The sequence below is a fragment of the Rhynchophorus ferrugineus genome, unplaced genomic scaffold (genome assembly GCF_030347505.1).
Source record: "Rhynchophorus ferrugineus isolate W39M unplaced genomic scaffold, kcgeb_rfMv2 rfM8, whole genome shotgun sequence".
Classification (NCBI taxonomy): Eukaryota; Metazoa; Arthropoda; class Insecta; order Coleoptera; family Curculionidae; genus Rhynchophorus; species Rhynchophorus ferrugineus.
In genome coordinates this window covers 19,928,630-19,949,015 of record NW_027472587.1, presented here as the reverse complement: position 1 = coordinate 19,949,015, position 20,386 = coordinate 19,928,630, and the positions used below count along the sequence as shown (strand labels likewise).

General features: G+C 32.3%; 1 protein-coding gene across 1 annotated transcript in view; it reads right to left on the bottom strand.

Annotated features, from left to right (window-relative positions):
• LOC143201631 (uncharacterized) overlaps nt 1-20,386 on the bottom strand; it is a 37,021-nt gene that overhangs the window by 15,831 nt on the left and 804 nt on the right. Inside the window, exons 2-23 of the mRNA XM_076412802.1 lie at nt 16,034-16,185; nt 15,849-15,983; nt 15,416-15,711; nt 15,120-15,315; nt 13,550-13,728; nt 13,354-13,495; nt 13,191-13,295; nt 12,912-13,073; nt 12,707-12,850; nt 8,609-8,736; nt 7,464-7,659; nt 7,342-7,409; nt 7,100-7,265; nt 6,914-7,035; nt 3,540-3,726; nt 3,163-3,480; nt 2,846-3,075; nt 2,357-2,435; nt 2,121-2,299; nt 1,801-2,040; nt 1,482-1,749; nt 1,313-1,418 (exon numbers count right to left, since the gene is read on the bottom strand). Of these exons, the coding sequence (XP_076268917.1) occupies nt 1,313-1,418; nt 1,482-1,749; nt 1,801-2,040; nt 2,121-2,299; nt 2,357-2,435; nt 2,846-3,075; nt 3,163-3,480; nt 3,540-3,726; nt 6,914-7,035; nt 7,100-7,265; nt 7,342-7,409; nt 7,464-7,659; nt 8,609-8,736; nt 12,707-12,850; nt 12,912-13,073; nt 13,191-13,295; nt 13,354-13,495; nt 13,550-13,728; nt 15,120-15,315; nt 15,416-15,711; nt 15,849-15,983; nt 16,034-16,185 (3,798 nt within the window). The remainder of the gene's footprint in view (nt 1-1,312; nt 1,419-1,481; nt 1,750-1,800; nt 2,041-2,120; nt 2,300-2,356; nt 2,436-2,845; nt 3,076-3,162; nt 3,481-3,539; nt 3,727-6,913; nt 7,036-7,099; nt 7,266-7,341; nt 7,410-7,463; nt 7,660-8,608; nt 8,737-12,706; nt 12,851-12,911; nt 13,074-13,190; nt 13,296-13,353; nt 13,496-13,549; nt 13,729-15,119; nt 15,316-15,415; nt 15,712-15,848; nt 15,984-16,033; nt 16,186-20,386) is intronic.

Genomic DNA, 20,386 nt, shown 5'->3' with positions numbered 1-20,386 from the left:
TGCTACCTGAATAAAATCCATATATTTTTTAGTTAACCCTAACCCTCAAAAGTTGCGTGTATAAATTTGACAGCTGTCGGATCATTAGTTTGTGAATTATAGCATTTTGAGTGAAGCAACTTTTGTTATTGTGAAAAAAATGGATAAAAAGAAATTTCGCGTGTTGATAAAATATTGCTCTCTGAAGGTAAAAAATACAGTTGAAGCAAAAACTTGACTTGATGCAGAGTTTCCAGACACTGCCTCAGGAAAATCAACTATCAAGGATTGTTAAAAAAATCTACAAAATGATTTTGAATGACCGTAAATTGAAATTGAATGAAGTAGTAGACACTCTAAAGATATCAACTGAACGTGTATATCATATCATTTACGAATATTTGGATATGAAAAAGCTCTGTGAAAAGTGGATGCAGCGCAAGGTCACTTTTAACCAAAAACAACGAGTTGAAGATTCGGAGCAGTGTTTTTGCGTCGATATGTGACAATGGATGAAACATGGCTCCATCATTTCACTCCGAAGTCCAATCAATAGTCATTCAAGTGAACTGCACATGATGAACCCGCTTCAAAGTGTGGGAAAACGCAATAGTCACCTGGCAAGGTTATGGCATCTGTATTTTGGGATGCGCATGGAATAATTTTCATTAACTACCTTGAAAACGGAAGGACCATCAACAGCAACTATTATATAGCGTTATTGGACCGTTTGAAGGGTGAAATCGCGGAAAAACGGCCGCAATCCAAAAAAAAGAAAGTGCTGCTTCACCAAGACAATGCACCGTGTCAGAAGTCAGTAAAAACGATGGCAAAAATCCATGAAGTGGGCTTCGAATTGCCTCCTCATCTACCGTATTCTCCTGATCTGTCCCCCAGCGACTGTTTCCCATTCTCAGATCTCAAAAGAATTTTCGCTGGGAAGAAATTTTCATCGAATGAAGAGGTAATCACCGAAACTGAGGCCTATTTTGAAGCAAAGGACAAATCGTACTACCAAAAAGGTATCGAAAAGTTGGAGGGTCGCTATAATCAGTGTATCCACCCTTGAAGGGAATTATGTTGAATAAAAAAAACTAATTTTGTCAAGAAAATGTGTTTTACTATGGTAGGTCGGGAACTTTTCAATTGACCTGCTATCTCTTAATTGGTACATGGTTTTGAAATAGAAATTGAAGGAAAATATTTCGATTGGTATATATTCTACCGATTTTTCTCAATAAACGCCCATTTAAAAATTAAAAAATTATCAATCAAAGCCTTGGATGTCTTTTGATAAACATTTAAAATTATACAGTGTGTGTGTTTTTATTACCTTATAAAATACCACCAAGAAGCTGTCACAACACCTGCTATAATTATTAGCGCCAGGAACACATAAAGTATCGTTAATGCCGAAAAACCACCTTCTACTGCCGTTACTAAAATCAAAGAAATGGTGTTAATTTTTTTTGCAAAAGTTAAAATGTATTTATTTTACTTACTGTATTCAATGTGTGTTCTGATAAACTGTTTGTATTTGAACAGCCATACCAAAGTGATGTTGTAGGCGTCGGTGCTGGTTATAAGTTGGTATATTTCCTGTTGATCAATCCGTATAGAATCAGATTTGACTGGTTGAGTGAAATTAAAGGATTTTACTATTTTCCATGAATCTGTTGGCGATAATAGCTCCAATGTATCCGTTGTATGACGTGCAGATATTTCATCTCGAGCAGTTAACAGGATATTTTCCATGTATTTTTCGTTTTTCTATTTGGTATATGTCAAATCAGAGGTAAGCACAATGAACCCGGTACTTACCACCAATAATATGTACAAAAATCGATCATAAGACGCCTTTTGCAGCAAATTTTCTTGCAATTTAAATTGTATACTTCCATTGTCATTGGAAGCCTTGGTTGAAAATATTGGTATTGGTGGTGGACTTCCAATATCCCGGAGAATTAATGGCGAAGATTCACCAGCTGAGTTTTTAGATTTTATCTCAATTTCGTAAGTTTTAGGTAATTCGATATTAAAGCTTATGATGATATCTCGTATCTGAAAATTTGATGAAAACTAGATTATTAACCGGATAACAAAGTAATTAGACTGATATATTTATAATTAATTCACTTTACCTGTTTTTGGTAAGTTATATTGTAAGATTCTTCAGATACATTATGAACATACTCTCTATTGTCAACATAAATAACAAAAGATGTGAGTGGGCCGTTCGTTCGATTCGGATGGTGCCACGATATCTCCATCGCGTTATCCTCGGTCCATTCAACACTCCCACCATATGGCGCTTCAGGTGCTACAAAGAAAGTAACGTAAAGGCCAGTATTCTAAGGATTCTCATACTTTAAAATACCTTCTTCTTCTATTTTAACATATTTATCTAAAGTAATATATTCAGAATAAACATCCACGGCTTTATTTTTTACTCGAAGCTGCAAAATAAAATTAGTATATACACATATATTAATATTATTTTAATTAAAAATAAGTACGTAATAAATAATAATAAGTGATTTATGGCAGTAATTTACTTCCTCATATCAAAATGTTTTTTGAAGTCCTTTCAGTGATTAACAAAAGAAAAATGGTCTCGAAGTTATTTATTATATGTATTCCTATTTTCTAATTTTTATATAATATTTTCATTACCGCCCCAAGTTGACAAGAGAGGGAATATTTAAATAGTTTTTGAAATAATTTTCATTTTGACTTGAAATGTTATATTGTCAAGCGTCAAAATTAAATTACTTATTGTATTTTACAATTAGAAGAAATTACTTTTTTAATTTCACAAAATTACAGTTAAAGTATTTGACAATATTATGTTTTAACGTTAAACTACCTTGAACTGGTAAGAATATGATGAATTTAAATTCTTGATTCTGTAACAGTAATATTCAGGCCATAGTTTGCATTTGTTTGCATCAAATACATCAGTCGTGTTCCAGTAATGTTTTATTGTCAACTCGTAATAGTCAATTTCCCCAGTTGGGGGATAGGGGGGCTTCCAACGTAAATCGGCATAAGTTTTACCTTTAGAAAAAACGTCAAATTCAGTGGGTCTGAGTGGAGCTGAAAATATACGAATAGTTCAATCAGTAAAGTAAATATTATTAGTTGTAACAGACAATTCCCAGTCTGATCCAAATAGAATTATACCTGTGGGGTGAGTTTGAAATCTTCCTTCTTTTTTTATGTCTACGGAAATATTACTTCGATAAATTTCTAATTGATATGTGTAGTTGCAGTACGGAACTAGTGATGAGTATGAAAATTCTACAGTCCTCATTTCTCCTACTGTCACATTATAAATTTTGGTAACATTTCCTAAGCACCATACATTTGTTCCATTTAATTTCAGTTTTGCAAGAAATGGTCCTCTGATTAAATGGCAATCACTAGATGAATATACAAATTTAAAACTTTTATTGTATACACTTAAGTTTTTAAATGTAATCTCTTCCTTTGATATTTGATCTGCAAATTAATAAAATAATTATATCCGAACTATTTACATTAATATATGTCAATCACACCTGAAGGCTTTGTCTGAATATCGATATAACCAGGGGGTCCACCTCCTATGCTGGTATAAGCCACAATTTCAACTGAATATAAGGTATATGGAATTAGGTTACTTAGCTCAATACTCGTACTATTGTGTGATATATGTGTTTTATTTGCATTAGTTTCATTTGTATTGCAAACCATAAACCGTAATACCTATGATTAGAAAAATTTTAAATTTTGATATTTCTTATTAAAATGCATTTACAAGATTGAATGTTAGTCTGATATATAAAAAGGAGTATTTATTCTTGATATGTGCCGTTCTCCGATTATAATGAATCTTTAATGGGTTTTAGATTGCCGCCCGCAAAGGTTTAGAGCCTAAAAAATGCGAAAATAGAGTAAACATAAAAGGAGGGTGATGTACAGATAGTATATATTTGAATAGATCATTCAATCTTGTAATTACATAGTGTATAGATCATAATTATATTTAATAGCGATTTTTTGTCAATAACACGCTTTTCGGTACAAAGAAGTCAATTAGATCTGTTATTTTGTGACATCTGTTGACTAAGATGTTAGTTTATAAAGTAAACTGTCATACACATATATCTTGTTGCCATCGACTAGTTGTTTACTGCTATACACTACCAGTAATGGTGATAAATATTGATCTTCAAAATTTATATCTGAAATTAAGAGCCTCTTCCAATTATAAAATGATTTCGAAACGTTTGAAAGTATTTGGGGTAATCCTCTTTTTAGTGCGTGTCTGGGTGGGTATTACAATTGACCGCAAGTATTACGTACAAGCGAAGTACCGAGATACTACCTAACTGTTAATTTTGATGGATTTAAACTTTCTCTGCATAAAATAATAGTTTTTCATTTGATATTATTGAGTTATTCAGTACATACAGCAGCCAAGCTGGGAATGCTCAAAGTTGGATCGATATTAATTACTTTTGTTACTTATTTTGTTGAAATTTACTACCAAAACCCGCCAGACCCTTTAGAAATGTGCAGTGAAACTGTTTGGACAAATCTCAATATTCGGTTTAGGTCATAATGTCTTTTAAGTGGTTGTTGGGATGTTAATGGTAAAGAACGGCCTGGAAGACCAAAGAGTCCAAATACCTTGGACTTATTACAACATATATACAACATTATACAACAAGACATATTGGTGGAAAAGTGTGATCCAACTCTTAGAGAACTTTCAAACAGTTCAGCAATTGTGGAATCAACTGTTTCCAGAAGTTTATGCACGATTGAAAAGGTCCGGAAGAAGGAGAAATACATTGATTGTCAGGTTCAAAGAAATTTCTATGGTGTATTGTGACTGCTGATGAAATGTGGATTTATTGCGATAATCCCAACGATCAAAAACCTGGATTAGTTCGAGAAGTGACTACAATACCTTCTTGTGGATCAGCAGGATGATTCACGAGTTATTAATATGTTACTACAAATATCTACCAACGTCAACTGAACATACTAAACTGAGAATTGTTGCAAAAAGGACCAGCAGTAACAGGTAGCAGATAAATAGCCACTCTTTTTCATGACAACACTCACACGTTGCAAATTATTGCAAGATTATTGAATAGCTGTCAAACCAACGTTATTCTTTCGACATGGTTTTCGTTGTCAGAAATATTGCTAGCGAAAAAGTTATAGAATTTAACGGGAAATATTCTAATTAATGTTGTAAAGTTGACTTATTTTAGCACACTATTTTAAAAAATGTTGTGTACAAAACAAACATAAAACGTATGTAGTTCGAGGGATTTTGAAACCCCCAGAATCGATTATTACATAACTTACGGTATCTGTTAAATATCGAAAACGTCTTAAGAGTAATATGATATTCTGTAATGATTTAGCTTTCTATTTGGAGCATTTATGCATTCTGCGAAAATTGAAATAACGATGATAAACTAAAATGCGAGGACGTCGCATCTACTTTTTGCTGAGTCTACTACCCTTACAGACACAAGCTACAGAAACAATTGCCATAAATGGCAACATATTTAGTCATTTTAGGCCAGATGTAATATATTCACATGTCCAAGAGACGTTAGAACTTCACAGTAGTTCATTTGTGAAGACAACACGATACTAAGAGTCACTACTTTTTATTCTTTTAATGTATTGTTTATTGTATTGTGCTTTGTGCTACCCAACCTGAAATTCATCAAATGGTGAGTGTGTTCAGAGTATTCCTGTTTTCTCTTCTTAATTTCACTCCATTCAATTTCTTTCATTAGTGATTTTCTATTTCTTTATTTATCTATTTCTCCAATTACCTTTATCTATTTTATTTTCCTGTATTTTATTGTTTATTCGTATCTTTCCCTTAATTAGTTTGTGTAAATAAAGTGTAAATTATAACTTTTTTATAATCCAGAAGCTGATGCCAAAGTCACGTAACTGATGTTAGTTATGATTTTTCAATAAATTGAAACATACGTTAACACCATCCAAAGGTTCCTGCTGGCTCTTGATGGCAGCGTGTGTAATGTGTGGGCTTTGACTTTTTTCCTTATGCGCATTGCACGTTTAGATTTACCCTACTAACGCCTACTTATCTTAGTAGCATAATCTTGTTCATCTGCTTTCCTCGATCTTATTGCCCGGCTATTATAGTTAGTGTTAGTGTAGAAGGTGGTACGTTGTGCGTTACATTCCCTTCGTACCGTCTGCACATGTCACCATGTGTATTGCTTCTTAGCATAGTTTATCATTGATATCAGTTATTAGTGATGTTTTATAATTTATCATTGTTATGGACCACTATAGACTATGGAAGATTGTCGTTAACCAGCTATTCCGACATTGCTATTGATTTGCATTATCATTATCTCTTATTAATATATTCAATACCATCAATTATCATTACAATTATTTGTTAGTACATTTATTTAGCAATATTATGATTTGTCAGCATAATTAATTACCCCTACTATTAACTGCCAGTAATTTTAGCTGTCAATATTATTATATTTCATTATTACGTGATATTTGAAGATTCTATAGTCATAATTATCAACCGTTGGTATATTTCATGTGTATTTTTGACTTCACTAGAATCATGGAAAATTGGTTGCCTAGGTACGTTTTCAATTCGTTTTCAGAACTGTCACACGCTTAGAATTCGCTTTATTTATTTTACCATTTATTGTATAAATAGTTGTGATCAGCTAGCTCAAGGAATACGTATCGGAATATTATAAAAACTCGACAAAAACACTGTTGTTATTTTATACGGGATTGTAAGCATTCAAATCGGTGAAATAGAATTGCTGCTATTTCTATTACATGACGCTTTTTCTTTTTTAAATGATAAAATTGTTATTTCTATAATTGATAATTAATATTGTCAAATAATATTTACCCTATAAGACAACATGTAATGGGTAATTACTCCGTTGGGTTCGGTCGGAGAATTCCATGTCAGTTTAACTTTTGTCGGATTTTTTTTCAACTTATAGTGGATATTCGACACGGCTCCCGGTTCTGAGAAATTTTGTATAATCTATAATTGTACCTATGCTGAAAACAGTTGATTGCTTTAACTTACTTGATTCTTTCGTTCGAAATTGTAAGAGCAATGAAATACGATTGGATTTTCTTTGTATTTTTAGATTATATGAAGTATAAGGTTTTAGATTTTGTATATGACCATTAGAAATAGTCGCACCATCAACACTAAACGTATAAAAATTGCTGGGACATCCTATTTTATCCTACAATATAATTATAGTACATATGTTAGAAATGAATTATTATAGTACATATGTTAGAAATGAATTATTATAGTACCTTTGTTGTTGCAGCAAATACGGCACTATAACTCTCTGGTTGGATTGTGATATCCGATGGCTTTATATCTGTTATAATAAAGAAATCTTACAAAACAATATTATTTGGAATATTAAAATCACCTTTGCATTTAGTAGCACACTCAGATAATTTGATATTTTGTTGCATGTGCATTAAATCCTCTAAATCATTCATAGTTGAATATCCAATAATTCTTACATCATATAAACTATTAATTTCTAAATTAGTTAAGTTCTTTTCGGAGACATATCCTGTATATGGTATTTCTTCGGTGTTAGTCCACTGATCCTCGAACCTCTAAAAGAAAAAAATTTTTACGTTAATTGAAAAACAAATGTTAAAGTATAACATATTCATAGAACAATAGACTCAATAGAGTATTGGAGACAAATGTTGTATCGTTTAGTAATTTAAGTGGCTAGGTTGCATTTTTTCTATAACCACCTATATAAAAAGAGTTATGTTTTTAGATTTGATTGGTTCTAAACAAAGCTGCGCAGTAATCGCCAAAAACTAGTTCGCTACTTGAGGAAAGAAGTACTGCCTTCTCTCTAATAAATATTATTCTTAAGTTGTCCGATTATGAAATTAGTCATAATAGAATGAAATATTTTTAAAAAATCTTACAATTTACTAAAGACAGTTAATACATTTTTCTCTAGACGAATCAGATGATTTTTTATTATAACAAAGGCTTTACGTATGTTCTGAAATATTCTTTTTGGGCATTTGTACAATTTCGTAAATTCCAATAAATTCAAAAAAAAAGGTTTATTCTTAGTCCAATATATAGATTTTAATACTTAATTAAATGTGATTTCGTTACAGAAATGAATCAGCATCACCTATTTATTTATAAGAACAAGGTAAAAATATATATCCATATGCTCTATAGAGACAATTGCATGCAAAGAAAGATAATTTATTTTATATTAAATCCAGATAATTTTGAATTTTGATCTTTTTAGGAAAACCATATATAATTTATTTGATTTTTGTTCTCAATGGAGTACACAAAGTCTTTAAACGTACTCTTCTCTAACGCAAACAAAAAATAGCAGAAGAATTCTAGTTATTGGGTGTCGCGAAACAATTCTCCAAAATCACATATAAAGTAATATCTCTATTTATTCTATGAATATATTTAACTTTAGTTGATGACAATCTCTATGGATTTAAATTTTTACACCTTGAATATTTTTAAAATACTTCAAAATTATTAATTAAAATAAAAGAAATATCTTGCCTTTTTATATTGGAAACGGTAATATTTTGGTCTTTCTCCTTTTCCTTCTATGGAATTTAAACTAAGTAGACAAGTGGTATAACTGGGTACTGTGTGTAACTTTCCTTCAAATAAATATATTCCTGCGGCTAAAACATCGTGAAGTACTTGTATTATTTTATAAAATAGTCCTATATTTTAAAAAAGTTTTTTTATTGGTAAAATTTAAAGAAGGTAAAAGGCTGTCATACTAATTGACTGAAAATGTAACTTAAATATCACAGTTTTTTGCTTATTACACTAAAAAGAAGAGTCTTCCTTGGCGTATTGAGCCTGTCAAAGAAAAATGGAACTACTAGAATAATTCCAAACATATGTTAGCTCTATAAACTGTGCATACGTTAAGGTCAACAATAAGTAACTATCAGAAGCGAATGGAACTGTTCCGGCCGGTGTCTGCCAACGTCAATTAAATAAATTGGACGACCTATTCTTGCAAAAGGGACCAGCAACAGCGAGTAACAGACACAACGACTCTCTTATATAACAACGTTCCATTATAAGTTTGAGGTTAAGAGTTGTGAGGAATACTAAAATGGAAACATATTTAGAACTTCTGATTATTACGATTAGAGTTAACATTGGAACATATTTTAATGATTTTGAAAATGAGTATAAATGCCAACCATTATCACACCCTCCTTAATCTGCGTGATACCATTATATATAGATATAGAAAAACACGCCCCTTAAATTGACCAATACGCAAACGGATTAACATATATTTAAATTTCAACTTAAATAAACCATTAAATAATCATGTCAGGCAAAAAATTAAGAGCTCATTAATTTAATTGATTCAGATTCAACAAGCCCCATTGAAAAGCGGTATCAAATCAGAATCCCTGAAGGCAAAACTAGACTAAACAATACCATTCAAGTTAACTCTATTCGCAGCTACCTAGGCTGACCATTATTATACTACAGAACACATCAATTATAAATGTTGAAGATGTATATGTATAAAATATAATATATATTTATATGTATAAATATCTGTATAAGTATAAATAATATAAAAAAGGCCCAGAAGAGATGTCCAACAACTCGAAATTATTTTCTATCTGGATGAAGTGAAGATGAAAATATAACAATTGCTACTCCAAAAGGAGGCTTTGGATTTCACGCGATTGCAGGAAATATTTTAAAGCGGTTTCTAGTTCAAGTAATCGTGTATGTTTTACACATTTAATTAATATTTATTTTTCTTTAAATCGGGTACCTATATACCTCGTCTTAAAGACTGGTCTCCTTATTGACGGTTATCTTTAAATTATCTGAAAAGTTATATTTAAAAGACTGAAACCACTAATAGATAGTAATAAAATCTCACGCGTCATTTAGGCTTCAACGACAAACACTTCACAGAATTACGAATATAATTGGAAGGTCATATAATGTGGTTCGGCCTTTTAGTAACACACTGAAAAGTCTCGGGCCTAATACATAGACGGCGCTAGTTTTATTCTGGCGCCACTTTTTCAGTTATTACTAACCTTGAAAAGAAAGCTGTAAAGAAATTTCATGAATCTACTCATAAGTTTGTGAGTTATTGTGCTAAGAGTGATACTACTTTTGTTATTTTCAAAACAATGGATCAAAACCAATTTCGTATTTTAATTTTACACTACTACTTGATGGGAAAAAAGACTCCGCTCTATCAGAAACAACAATAAAGTGTTGATCTTCTGATTTCAAACATAGTCGTAGAGACAGATGATGCAGGACGCAGTGGTCGTCCAAATGCGATGGTAACACCAGAAAACATCAAAAAATCCACAAAATCGTTTTGGATGACCGAAAAGTGAGGTTGCGTGAGTTAGCTGACATCACAAATATATCAAAAGGACGTGTTGGTTTTATATTGCATAAGCATTTGACTATGATGCGTTGGCTCACTGTTGATGATTCTGAACAGTGTTCGGCAATATTTAAATGTAACGAACCGGAGTTTTTGCGTCGATATGTCCCAATGGATGAAATATGAGTCAAATCTGAGTGAAATCGTTCCACAAAAGTGGCATTGAAACGTTAGAGCGGCGTTGGAATGATTGTGTGGATCTTAATGGAGATTACGTTGGTGAATGAAGCCAATTTGGACAAAAAAAGCATATAGGGATTTTATTTTAAATTATGCAAGACGATACCCAAATAATTTGCAGAATGGTTAAGGTCTTGAATTGAAATAAAAGCAGGAATGCTGCCATGTGGTGTGTTGAGTCCGACCATTTACCTAATGTACACTTGTTGAGTTGCAACATAGTATAATAACTACTTCTGTTAGCGATACTGCCATAATGGCTGAGTGTGCTGTTGAATATGGCTAAATCCGTCTACATCAATGTTGCGGATTAAATAAATCAACATATGCCTGCCAAAATAATCCAAATGTTATACGAGGGTCACTATTTATATTTCGGGAATAAGAAAAAACAAATAGTTAAGCTGCGAATATATTTTTATTGTTTTTCAAAATACTCGCCACGATGATCGATACCCTTTTGCATACGCTTAAACCAATTTTCAAAGCATTTATTCCATTCCGAATGAGGTATCTTCAAAACATGATTTTTGAACACTTCAGTAGCTTCTTCGGGCAATGAAAATCGTTGACCATGCACTTTATTCTTCACGGATGGGAACAAAAAAGTCTTGGGTGCCAAATCAGGACTGCATGGCGGATGACCCATCAATTCGATGTTTCGAATGCTCAAATAGTCTCTTGCTTGAGTCGATGTGTGAGAGCCGGCATTGTCATGATGAAGAACAATCCGGCGTCTTTTGTTGGTTTTCCATATTTCACTGAAGACCTATGGCAGCAAATGATTGCATACCAATCAGAATTTACTGTTTTATAATACTCTAGAGGCACTGTTACAATATGAGCAGTTTTCCCTAAAAAACAGGCCACCATTTTCATTTGAAGTGCTTCGTGCGCGAACAGCTTTTGTTGGATTTGGTTCATCTTGGAACACCCATACAGTCAACTGCTGCTTATTTTCGGGCTCATAGGAATATATCCGTGATTCGTCACCTGTCACGGTTTTATAAATGTCTTTCGAAGCACCGCGATTGAATTTCTTAAACATTTCTTTGCACCAATCGACACGACCCTTTTTTTTTGAGCGATTATCAAATTGTGTGGGATCCAACGCGAACATAACTTTCGCACAGCTAAGTGGTCATGTAAAATCGCATATATGCTGGTGGCACCAATGCTTAGGGATGCTTCACAGATGGTTCCTGGCACAGCACCCGATTTTGGACGACCTTCACAAGACTCGTCGGACAGCGAACTACGACCACGATTGAATTCACTAAACCAGCGATACACGGTGGTTTTTGGTGGAGCTTCATCACCAAAAGTCAAATTAAGTTGATTGATGCACTCTTGTTGTGATAATCCACGTCGAAAATCATAAAAAATCACCGCACGAAAATGTTCACGATTCAGTTCCATTTTATGCCGAGACGAAACTTTCAACTAAATATAAAATAAACACATAGCGTTCGTGCAATAAAATGTTCTGAGTACGTAAATCGTCAAAAATGTTAAACTTTACAATGGAACCGCCAGATGGACTCACATGACAACAGTGTTGTCAATTCCCGAAATATAAATAATGACCCTCGTAACTAAGCTAACACCGCAAAATACTTTGGAATGATATTGGACAAAAAACTACACTAGAAAACTCACTTAAATAGGGAAAAAGACGAGCTAGATATTAAATTCAGTTTGCTCTGTCGATATTTCATAAACTACTACCCTATAAACTAATATTTAAATACATATGGACATAAGAGGAGTCTTATTAATGCATCGTAGAAAAAATAGTTAAATCTGTAGATGCTTAGAAATGGACACCATTAACCAGATCATTGAAAAACTGACCCAGAGCCATAAGCAAAAAGTTTTAAACAATACCAATGTCTAGGCAGTCTGACTTCTGAATAGTGCGGAACGGCCAAGACGACTTAAGAGGACTAAATCATATGAGCAGGTATATTGTGATGTTATTATAATATAACCACAATATATTGATGAAGAGGACTTACGAACATCGCACTTTGGTCCGGAATAGTTATCCAGGCACAATTGTGAGTTGCATATTCCAGATATGGGATCATTCCAACAACCATCCTGACAGTTACTACAGTGTTGTGAACAGTCATGGCCATACTTATTCTCAGTGCAATTTGCTGTAAAATACATTGGGTATTTATATTTAAATTTTTTCGTGGCTAAATTTATTCTGTTCACTTTTACAATCTCCTCCTTTTGATCCTATAGTACAATGACATTTGACGCCGGTGCCATAATCATTTAGTTGACAATATTTATGGTTTCGTGGACAAGGTCCGTTAAAAATCGTCGGGCAACTCAAACATTCCTCCCCGAATTCATCTTCGCGACAGCGTACACCTAATAAATATGTCTCCTTTAATAAAATATTTTTATTTTATCGAATGATATGAAATTGAAGTAATTATAAATCATTACTTATATTAAAACTGCAAATACTAATTTTATAACATATACCTGACATTAATTTGGAAGCCTTTACTCCGTTTCGATTTATGACAGAATTTTCACCAACTAAAGTACAATTTGGTTCATCGTACTCTGCAGAAAAAACCCTAATCTCTGAAACAAGTACCTATAATTTTTTTTAGTTCGATATAAACATGTTTGAAGTTCGTACCATCCATGTGACAGTTTCGGATATTGTTAAAGGCCCAGAAGGGAGAAATAGAATTTTCACTTTCCCCTGTTTTAAATAGAATTTGTCTTTTTGTTTTGCCAGAAAATGGTACATTAAACTTGTGTTCCTTCCAAAGTTCGTCCTACGACGCATACATATTTAAGTTGATTAAGAATAGCACATTATTTTGTTTTACCTTTGTATCTATAGTTTCTTCAAAAATACTGTTGTTGTTCTTATCTTGAATTATTATTTTCAACCAACAATACTTACACATCACGACAAAGATAGACAAACAAACACTTCTCTCCATTTGATTCGTGAAACTTATGTCCCATACTGTCTCCGAACTATATTCAGAGTACCAATAGGTAACTAAAAGAAGAAAATTTAAATCCATTTTTTATTCATTTTATACGTAAAATAAACAGAATTCGTTAGCATGAAAGTAATTCTTACATAGACATGAATAATACAACGGTGCAACGCCATTATATACTATAAAAAGAGTAATTCTTATATACATGACCATTTCGACCAAAATCTAAGATTATGGTATTTGTGAGCCTAGAAAGTCAAATAATGTAAGTTCTACTAAATAAAAGCTTATTTTTTGGAGAATCTATGATTAGATAACTAATAAGAAAAAAATGGGTGTAAAAATCGATCTATTAACGTTTTGCTTCCCAATAAAATTATTTTTATTTCCATTTCTTTTTTTTTCTTTCTCAAGTTAGAAAAAGAAAAAAGTAAATGCAACGTTGAACGAAACAGTAACAGTTCTAGTCTATCTATCAGCGTTTTTAAATATGTTTCAAAAAAACAATAATCATTATCGTCATCAGTTACAATCCATTGATAAAAACACAAACACTTATTTGACAAAAATTTGGCAAAAATATTAAAATTATTTAATCTAATTGGAAAGAACAAAAATGTGACGCTATCTGAGACAGTTTGTCTCATATTATTAGATATTGTCCGTTCTCTCTTTATCAAACGTTACATTAGTTTATACAATGTAAAAAAGAAGAAACTATTGAACTTTATTAGAAAGTATATTGCTCCGATATGTTTAGAGGACATCTGAGAAGGACTAGTAAATAAAAGTTTCTGCCTCCGCTCTGTAAAGTTGAGCCTGTTAACTTGTAGATTCATTCTTCCAACACTTTGACTGGCCATGTTTAAACTCGTCTTTCTCTTGTTGTTAAAAGATTCAACCAAACAATGTCAGAAATTATAAATATAAAATTGTCAAAGGTTCACATTTTACGACAATTTAATACCGTGCGAAGGGCTATTTAATCTTGTAAAAGCAGGGTGCGAGAACTGCAGAGTGTTTTATGAGTAGTATATAAAGCTATCGAATAACTAGAAGATTTGCGAAAGCGTATATCTTAGCCTATGGTCAAAAATATCGTCGATAACAAGCACAGAAGAAAAACGACCATAATATAGATAGAAATATGATCAAATTATTTGGCAATGTGAAGCTCCACATTGAAACATGTAAATGAAAGGTCCCACTTCGAAAACAACACAAATTTATTGGAATCGTAGGTAGGATCAAAGTATGAAGCATTTTTAGACATTCTATCCTCATGGTGCTAGAGAAATGAGAAAAAGTAGAGCTAGTAATGGACAACATTTTCAATAAAACTGAAAATTCCAATATGTCATAATAAATACCTATCTTTTGTTTAAAAAAAACGGACGAATTAATTTGTCTTATTAACTAAGGGTGAGTGTTTGAAAAACGTACTTACAATTATGCAACTTCCAAATACCCCTAACTCTTTTGCTATGAATAAACATATATCTGGGTTCAAAAGTAATATTCTGTGGTTGTGACACAAATATCGTGTCGTTGTTTTTCATTAGGCTGTACTCCTTTCCTGATTTTGTGATTTTCATGTGAGTCCATTTGCTCTCGTTCACATAACCTGTATCTGGGGATGGAATCTGGAATATGGAGTTATATTTAATAGTTACATAAATAATTGCACACATAAGAATAAAAGTTTGACTAATACTAAATTGATAATGAATGAATATTACTAACTTTGTACGTTGAATTACCACAGGTTCCATTTGGAGCTTTGCCATCATATTTTCTTTGTATTTCGTATGCCTTGCATTGACGATGTGCCGTATATGTACCTTCCCATGCATCGATAAGAAACCAATAACAATTAGAAGACCAAACCGATTCAGATTCACACAAAAAAACATGTGCTTCGTGCTTTATTCGTAAAGAGAACGGTATAGAAAAATTAATTTCGTTAATTTCTAGAAATTTGACGTAATTCATTTCTTTTGCATCATCATCAACGTTAATTGTAACAAAACCAGGAAAATCTGAAACACAGATCGCAATGGGCATATCAAATTAGTCGTAAAGGGATCATCAACAAAAATTAATGTAAACCAATTCCTTCATCGGAATCAGACTTTCGTTCTTCTTAAAATCCCTTAACATTCATATTCAGACTTACCTTCCCAGCGGTAGTCAGTAACTAAATTGGGAACTCTATTGAGTTCAATAGCATTGGTAGATCTCCAATAAGTACAATGCTGGAAACACTGAAATGTTATTGAACTCCTAATTGGAGGAACAACAGTTGACCGACCTGAAAAACAAACGTTTAACAAACCCATATTATAAACAAATAGTAATTACCTTCTGCGAATTTACTAATACCAGAAATATTGTATATTTCTGACATAGCCTGGCTTGTGTTGGTGATACACTTATTACCGATAGAAGTCAAAATAGTTTGGCTGGTGTAGTGTATGGTTAAGAACCATAGACACAAATGACAGAATCGATGCCTATTCAACATAAAAAAAATATAGGGGGCCACTATTTGATCAACAGTACAATAGAAATGATTTTAGTGATCACAACCATAATATAATATAATAATTAAAGAATATTAATGAAGTATCAGACAGAAACTATATACACAGAGAAATAGAGATTTACTTTTATATGAAATTTTAGAGAAATGCTTTGCGACGTCCATCATCCAGATGTCGCTACTTTCAAGCTACTACTGTTGTTTATTTATTTAGGGTGCCATTTTCGGTGTGCCTAACGTAAGGCACAGCGCCTTTACATTTTTATAACGTTTGGAGAATAAGTTATTGGTATATATAAGCTGTTAGCATAATAAGAATAAGAAGTGTGGGGTACTCTAATACACAGACAGTAAAGAAATACAGAATCGCTTTCCTTCGAGGAAGTATTTGGCTGTCGGCTTGGTGGGCACTTACTGTTGCGATAGTCGCAGGCTCGAATCCCGCCGGGGCATCGTCGTAAATTTATGTTTGTGATAGTTTAATATTTGCAATTGTCTTTAGGCAAGAATGTAAAACCCGAAAAGGAAAATGATCCCGGTCACGCCAGTAACCAGGCTGGGTAAAACCGGATGTTTTCTGTTATGATCTCTAAATTTGGTCACTGGCCAATCGGTCGGCTTAATGCCGAGAACCGTGGTTCGGAACCCACGTTAGGTCCAGTCCAGACAAACCCTCGTTGGTAAAAGGACACTTTAGAACATAAAAAAGTATTTAGCTGTTTTTAAACAATGGTTGATGATATTAAAACTGCCAAACGGTCTGGATTAAGTATGAAAGAAATATATGATAGTCTATTCATATTAATAATCATATAAAATGTCAAATATCGATTTTTTAATTTTCGAAATTTTTCCCCTTTCGAAAGAATCAGATTATTTTAAAAGGTCAATTGAAAAATCTCCGGTCTGACACATAGATGGCGCTACTAGAATTAAATCCATGGGTTTTTTAGTTAGCCCTAACCCTCAAAAGATGTGTGTAAACATTTGATAGCTGTCGGATTGTTAGTTTGTGATTCACAGCATTTTGCGTGAATCAACTTTTGTTATTGTGAAAAAATGGATAGAAAGGAATTTCGCGTGTTGATAAAATATTGCTTTTTGAGGGAAAAAAATACAGTTGAAGCAAAAACTTGGCTTGATGCCGAGTTTCCGGACACTGCCCCAGGAAAATCAACCATCGAGGATTGGTATGCTAAGTTCAGACGTGGTGAAATGAATACCGAAGACGGTGAACGCAGTGGACGCCCAAAAGGGGTTGTTACCGACGGGAACATTTGAAAAATCCACAAAATGATTTTGAATGACTGTAAATTGAAATTGAATGAAATAGCAGACACTCTAAAGATATCAATTGAACGTGTACATCATATCATTCACGAATATTCGGGTATGAGAAAGCTCTGTGCAAAATGGGTGCCGCGCGAGCTCACTTTTGACCAAAAAGAACGACCAGTTGATGATTTGTAGCAGTGTTTGAAGATGATTAAGCTTAATAAACCCCAGATTTTGCGTCGGTATGTGATAATGGATGAAACATGGCTCCATCATTTTACTCCAAAGTCCAATCGACAGTCATCCGAGTGGACTACACACGATGAAACTGCTCCAAAGCGTGGGAAAACGCAACAGTCAACCGGCAAAGTTATGGCGTCTATATTTTGGTATGCGCATGGAATAATTTTCATAGACTACCCTGGAAAAGGAAGGACCATCAACAGCGACTATTACATAGCGTTATTGGACCGTTTGAAGGACCAAATCGCCGAAAAACGGCCGCATTTGAAGAAAAATAAAGTGCTGCTTCAACACGACAACGCACCGTGTCACAAGTCAGTGAAAACGATGGCAAAAATCCATGAATTGGGCTTCAAATTGCTTCTTAGTCCACCATATTCTCTAGATGTGCCCCCTAGCGACTATTTCCTGTTCTTAGATCTCAAAAGAATTCTCATTGGGAAGAAATTTTCATTGAATGAAGAGGTGATCTCCGAAACTGAGACCTATTTTGAAGCAATGTACAAATCGTGCTACAAGAATGGTATCGAAAAGTTGGAGGGTCGCTATAATCTGTGTATCACCCTTGAAGGGAATTATGTTGAATAAAAAAAATCTTGCGATAAAAGAAAATGACCTTAAAGACAAATTACAAAATAAAATATTTAAAAGAAAAATTGAACGGACTTCAAAAAATAAAGAAGGAACCCACTAAAGTTTAAAAAATAATCACTTAATTTTTAACGCAAAAAAAACGTTTGGAAATAATATATATATATATATATATATATATATATATAATAATCGTTGTAATAACTAAATAGAAATAAACAAAAAACTTATTTAACTTTTTTTATTTACACGTTTTACACGTATTTTATATTCGACTATATACACACAATTTAGCTTAATACCTACCTAAACCTATTTATCTATTTAGAATATTAGTTCAAGTACCACCAACTGATCATTTTGAAGTCGGTTCCGAACCCAAACAGTTATATTAATTTAAAGTTTTTTTGTTGGTAATGTCACAAAATTATATTATTATTTTTGTATTATACGACACCGACTTCAAAATGGTCAGTCGATGGTAGTTAAAATAACATTCTAAATAAATAATTGAAAAGTGAAATAAGTATGGGAATAATAGAAGTACCAACACTAGTGAGAACAGTGCTCAACCACAGACGTAAAAAATAGAATTAGAGTTAGTCACCACACTAAACGATAAAACAAGAAAATGTGTTCTTACAGTATGACAAGTTTGTGTTCATCTAGAAAGATTGTTTTAGGAGGTTTGTTTTCATTTCATTTAACAAGATGACTGTAAATCTATATATATATATATATATATTTATATATATATATATATATATATATATATATAATAATCGTTGCAATAACTAAATAGAAATAAACAAAAAACTTATTTAACTTATCTACTACACGTATTTTATATTGTACTATATACACACAATTTAGCTTAATACCTACCTAAACCTATTTATCTATTAAGAATATTAGTTCAAGTACCACCAACAAGTAGTAGATCACAAGTAGATCATTTTGAAGTCGGTTCCGAACCCAAACAGTTATATTAATTTAGAGTTTTTTGTTGGTAATGTAATTTTATGATATGTCACAAAATTATATTATTATTTTTGTATTATACGACACCGATTTCAAAATGGCCAGTCGATGGTAGTTATAAATAACGTTCTAAATAAATAATTGAAAAGTAAAATAAGTATGGGAATAATAGAAGTACCAACACTAGTGAGAACAGTGCTCAACCACAGACGTAAAAAATGGAATTAGAGTTAGTCACCACCCTAAACGATAGAACAAGAAAATGTGTTCTTACAGTATGACAAGTTTATGCTCATCTAGAAAGATTGTTTTAGGAGGTTTGTTTTCATTTCATTTAACAAGATGACTGTAAATCTATATATATATATATATATATATATATATATATATATATATATATATATATATATATATATACATATATATATATATATAATAATCGTTGTAATAACTAAATAGAAATAAACAAAAAACTTATTTAACTTATCTACTACACGTATTTTATATTGTACTATATACACACAATTTAGCTTAATACCTACCTAAACCTATTTATCTATTAAGAATATTAGTTCAAGTACCACCAACAAGTAGTAGATCACAAGTAGATCATTTTGAAGTCGGTTCCGAACCCAAACAGTTATATTAATTTAGAGTTTTTTGTTGGTAATGTAATTTTATGATATGTCACAAAATTATATTATTATTTTTGTATTATACGACACCGATTTCAAAATGGCCAGTCGATGGTAGTTAAAATAACATTCTAAATAAATAATTGAAAAGTAAAATAAGTATGGGAATAATAGAAGTACCAACACTAGTGAGAACAGTGCTCAACCACAGACGTAAAAAATGGAATTAGAGTTAGTCACCACCCTAAACGATAGAACAAGAAAATGTGTTCTTACAGTATGACAAGTTTATGCTCATCTAGAAAGATTGTTTTAGGAGGTTTGTTTTCATTTCATTTAACAAGATGACTGTAAATCTATATATATATATATATATATATATATATATATATATATATATATATATATATATATACATATATATATATATATAATAATCGTTGTAAT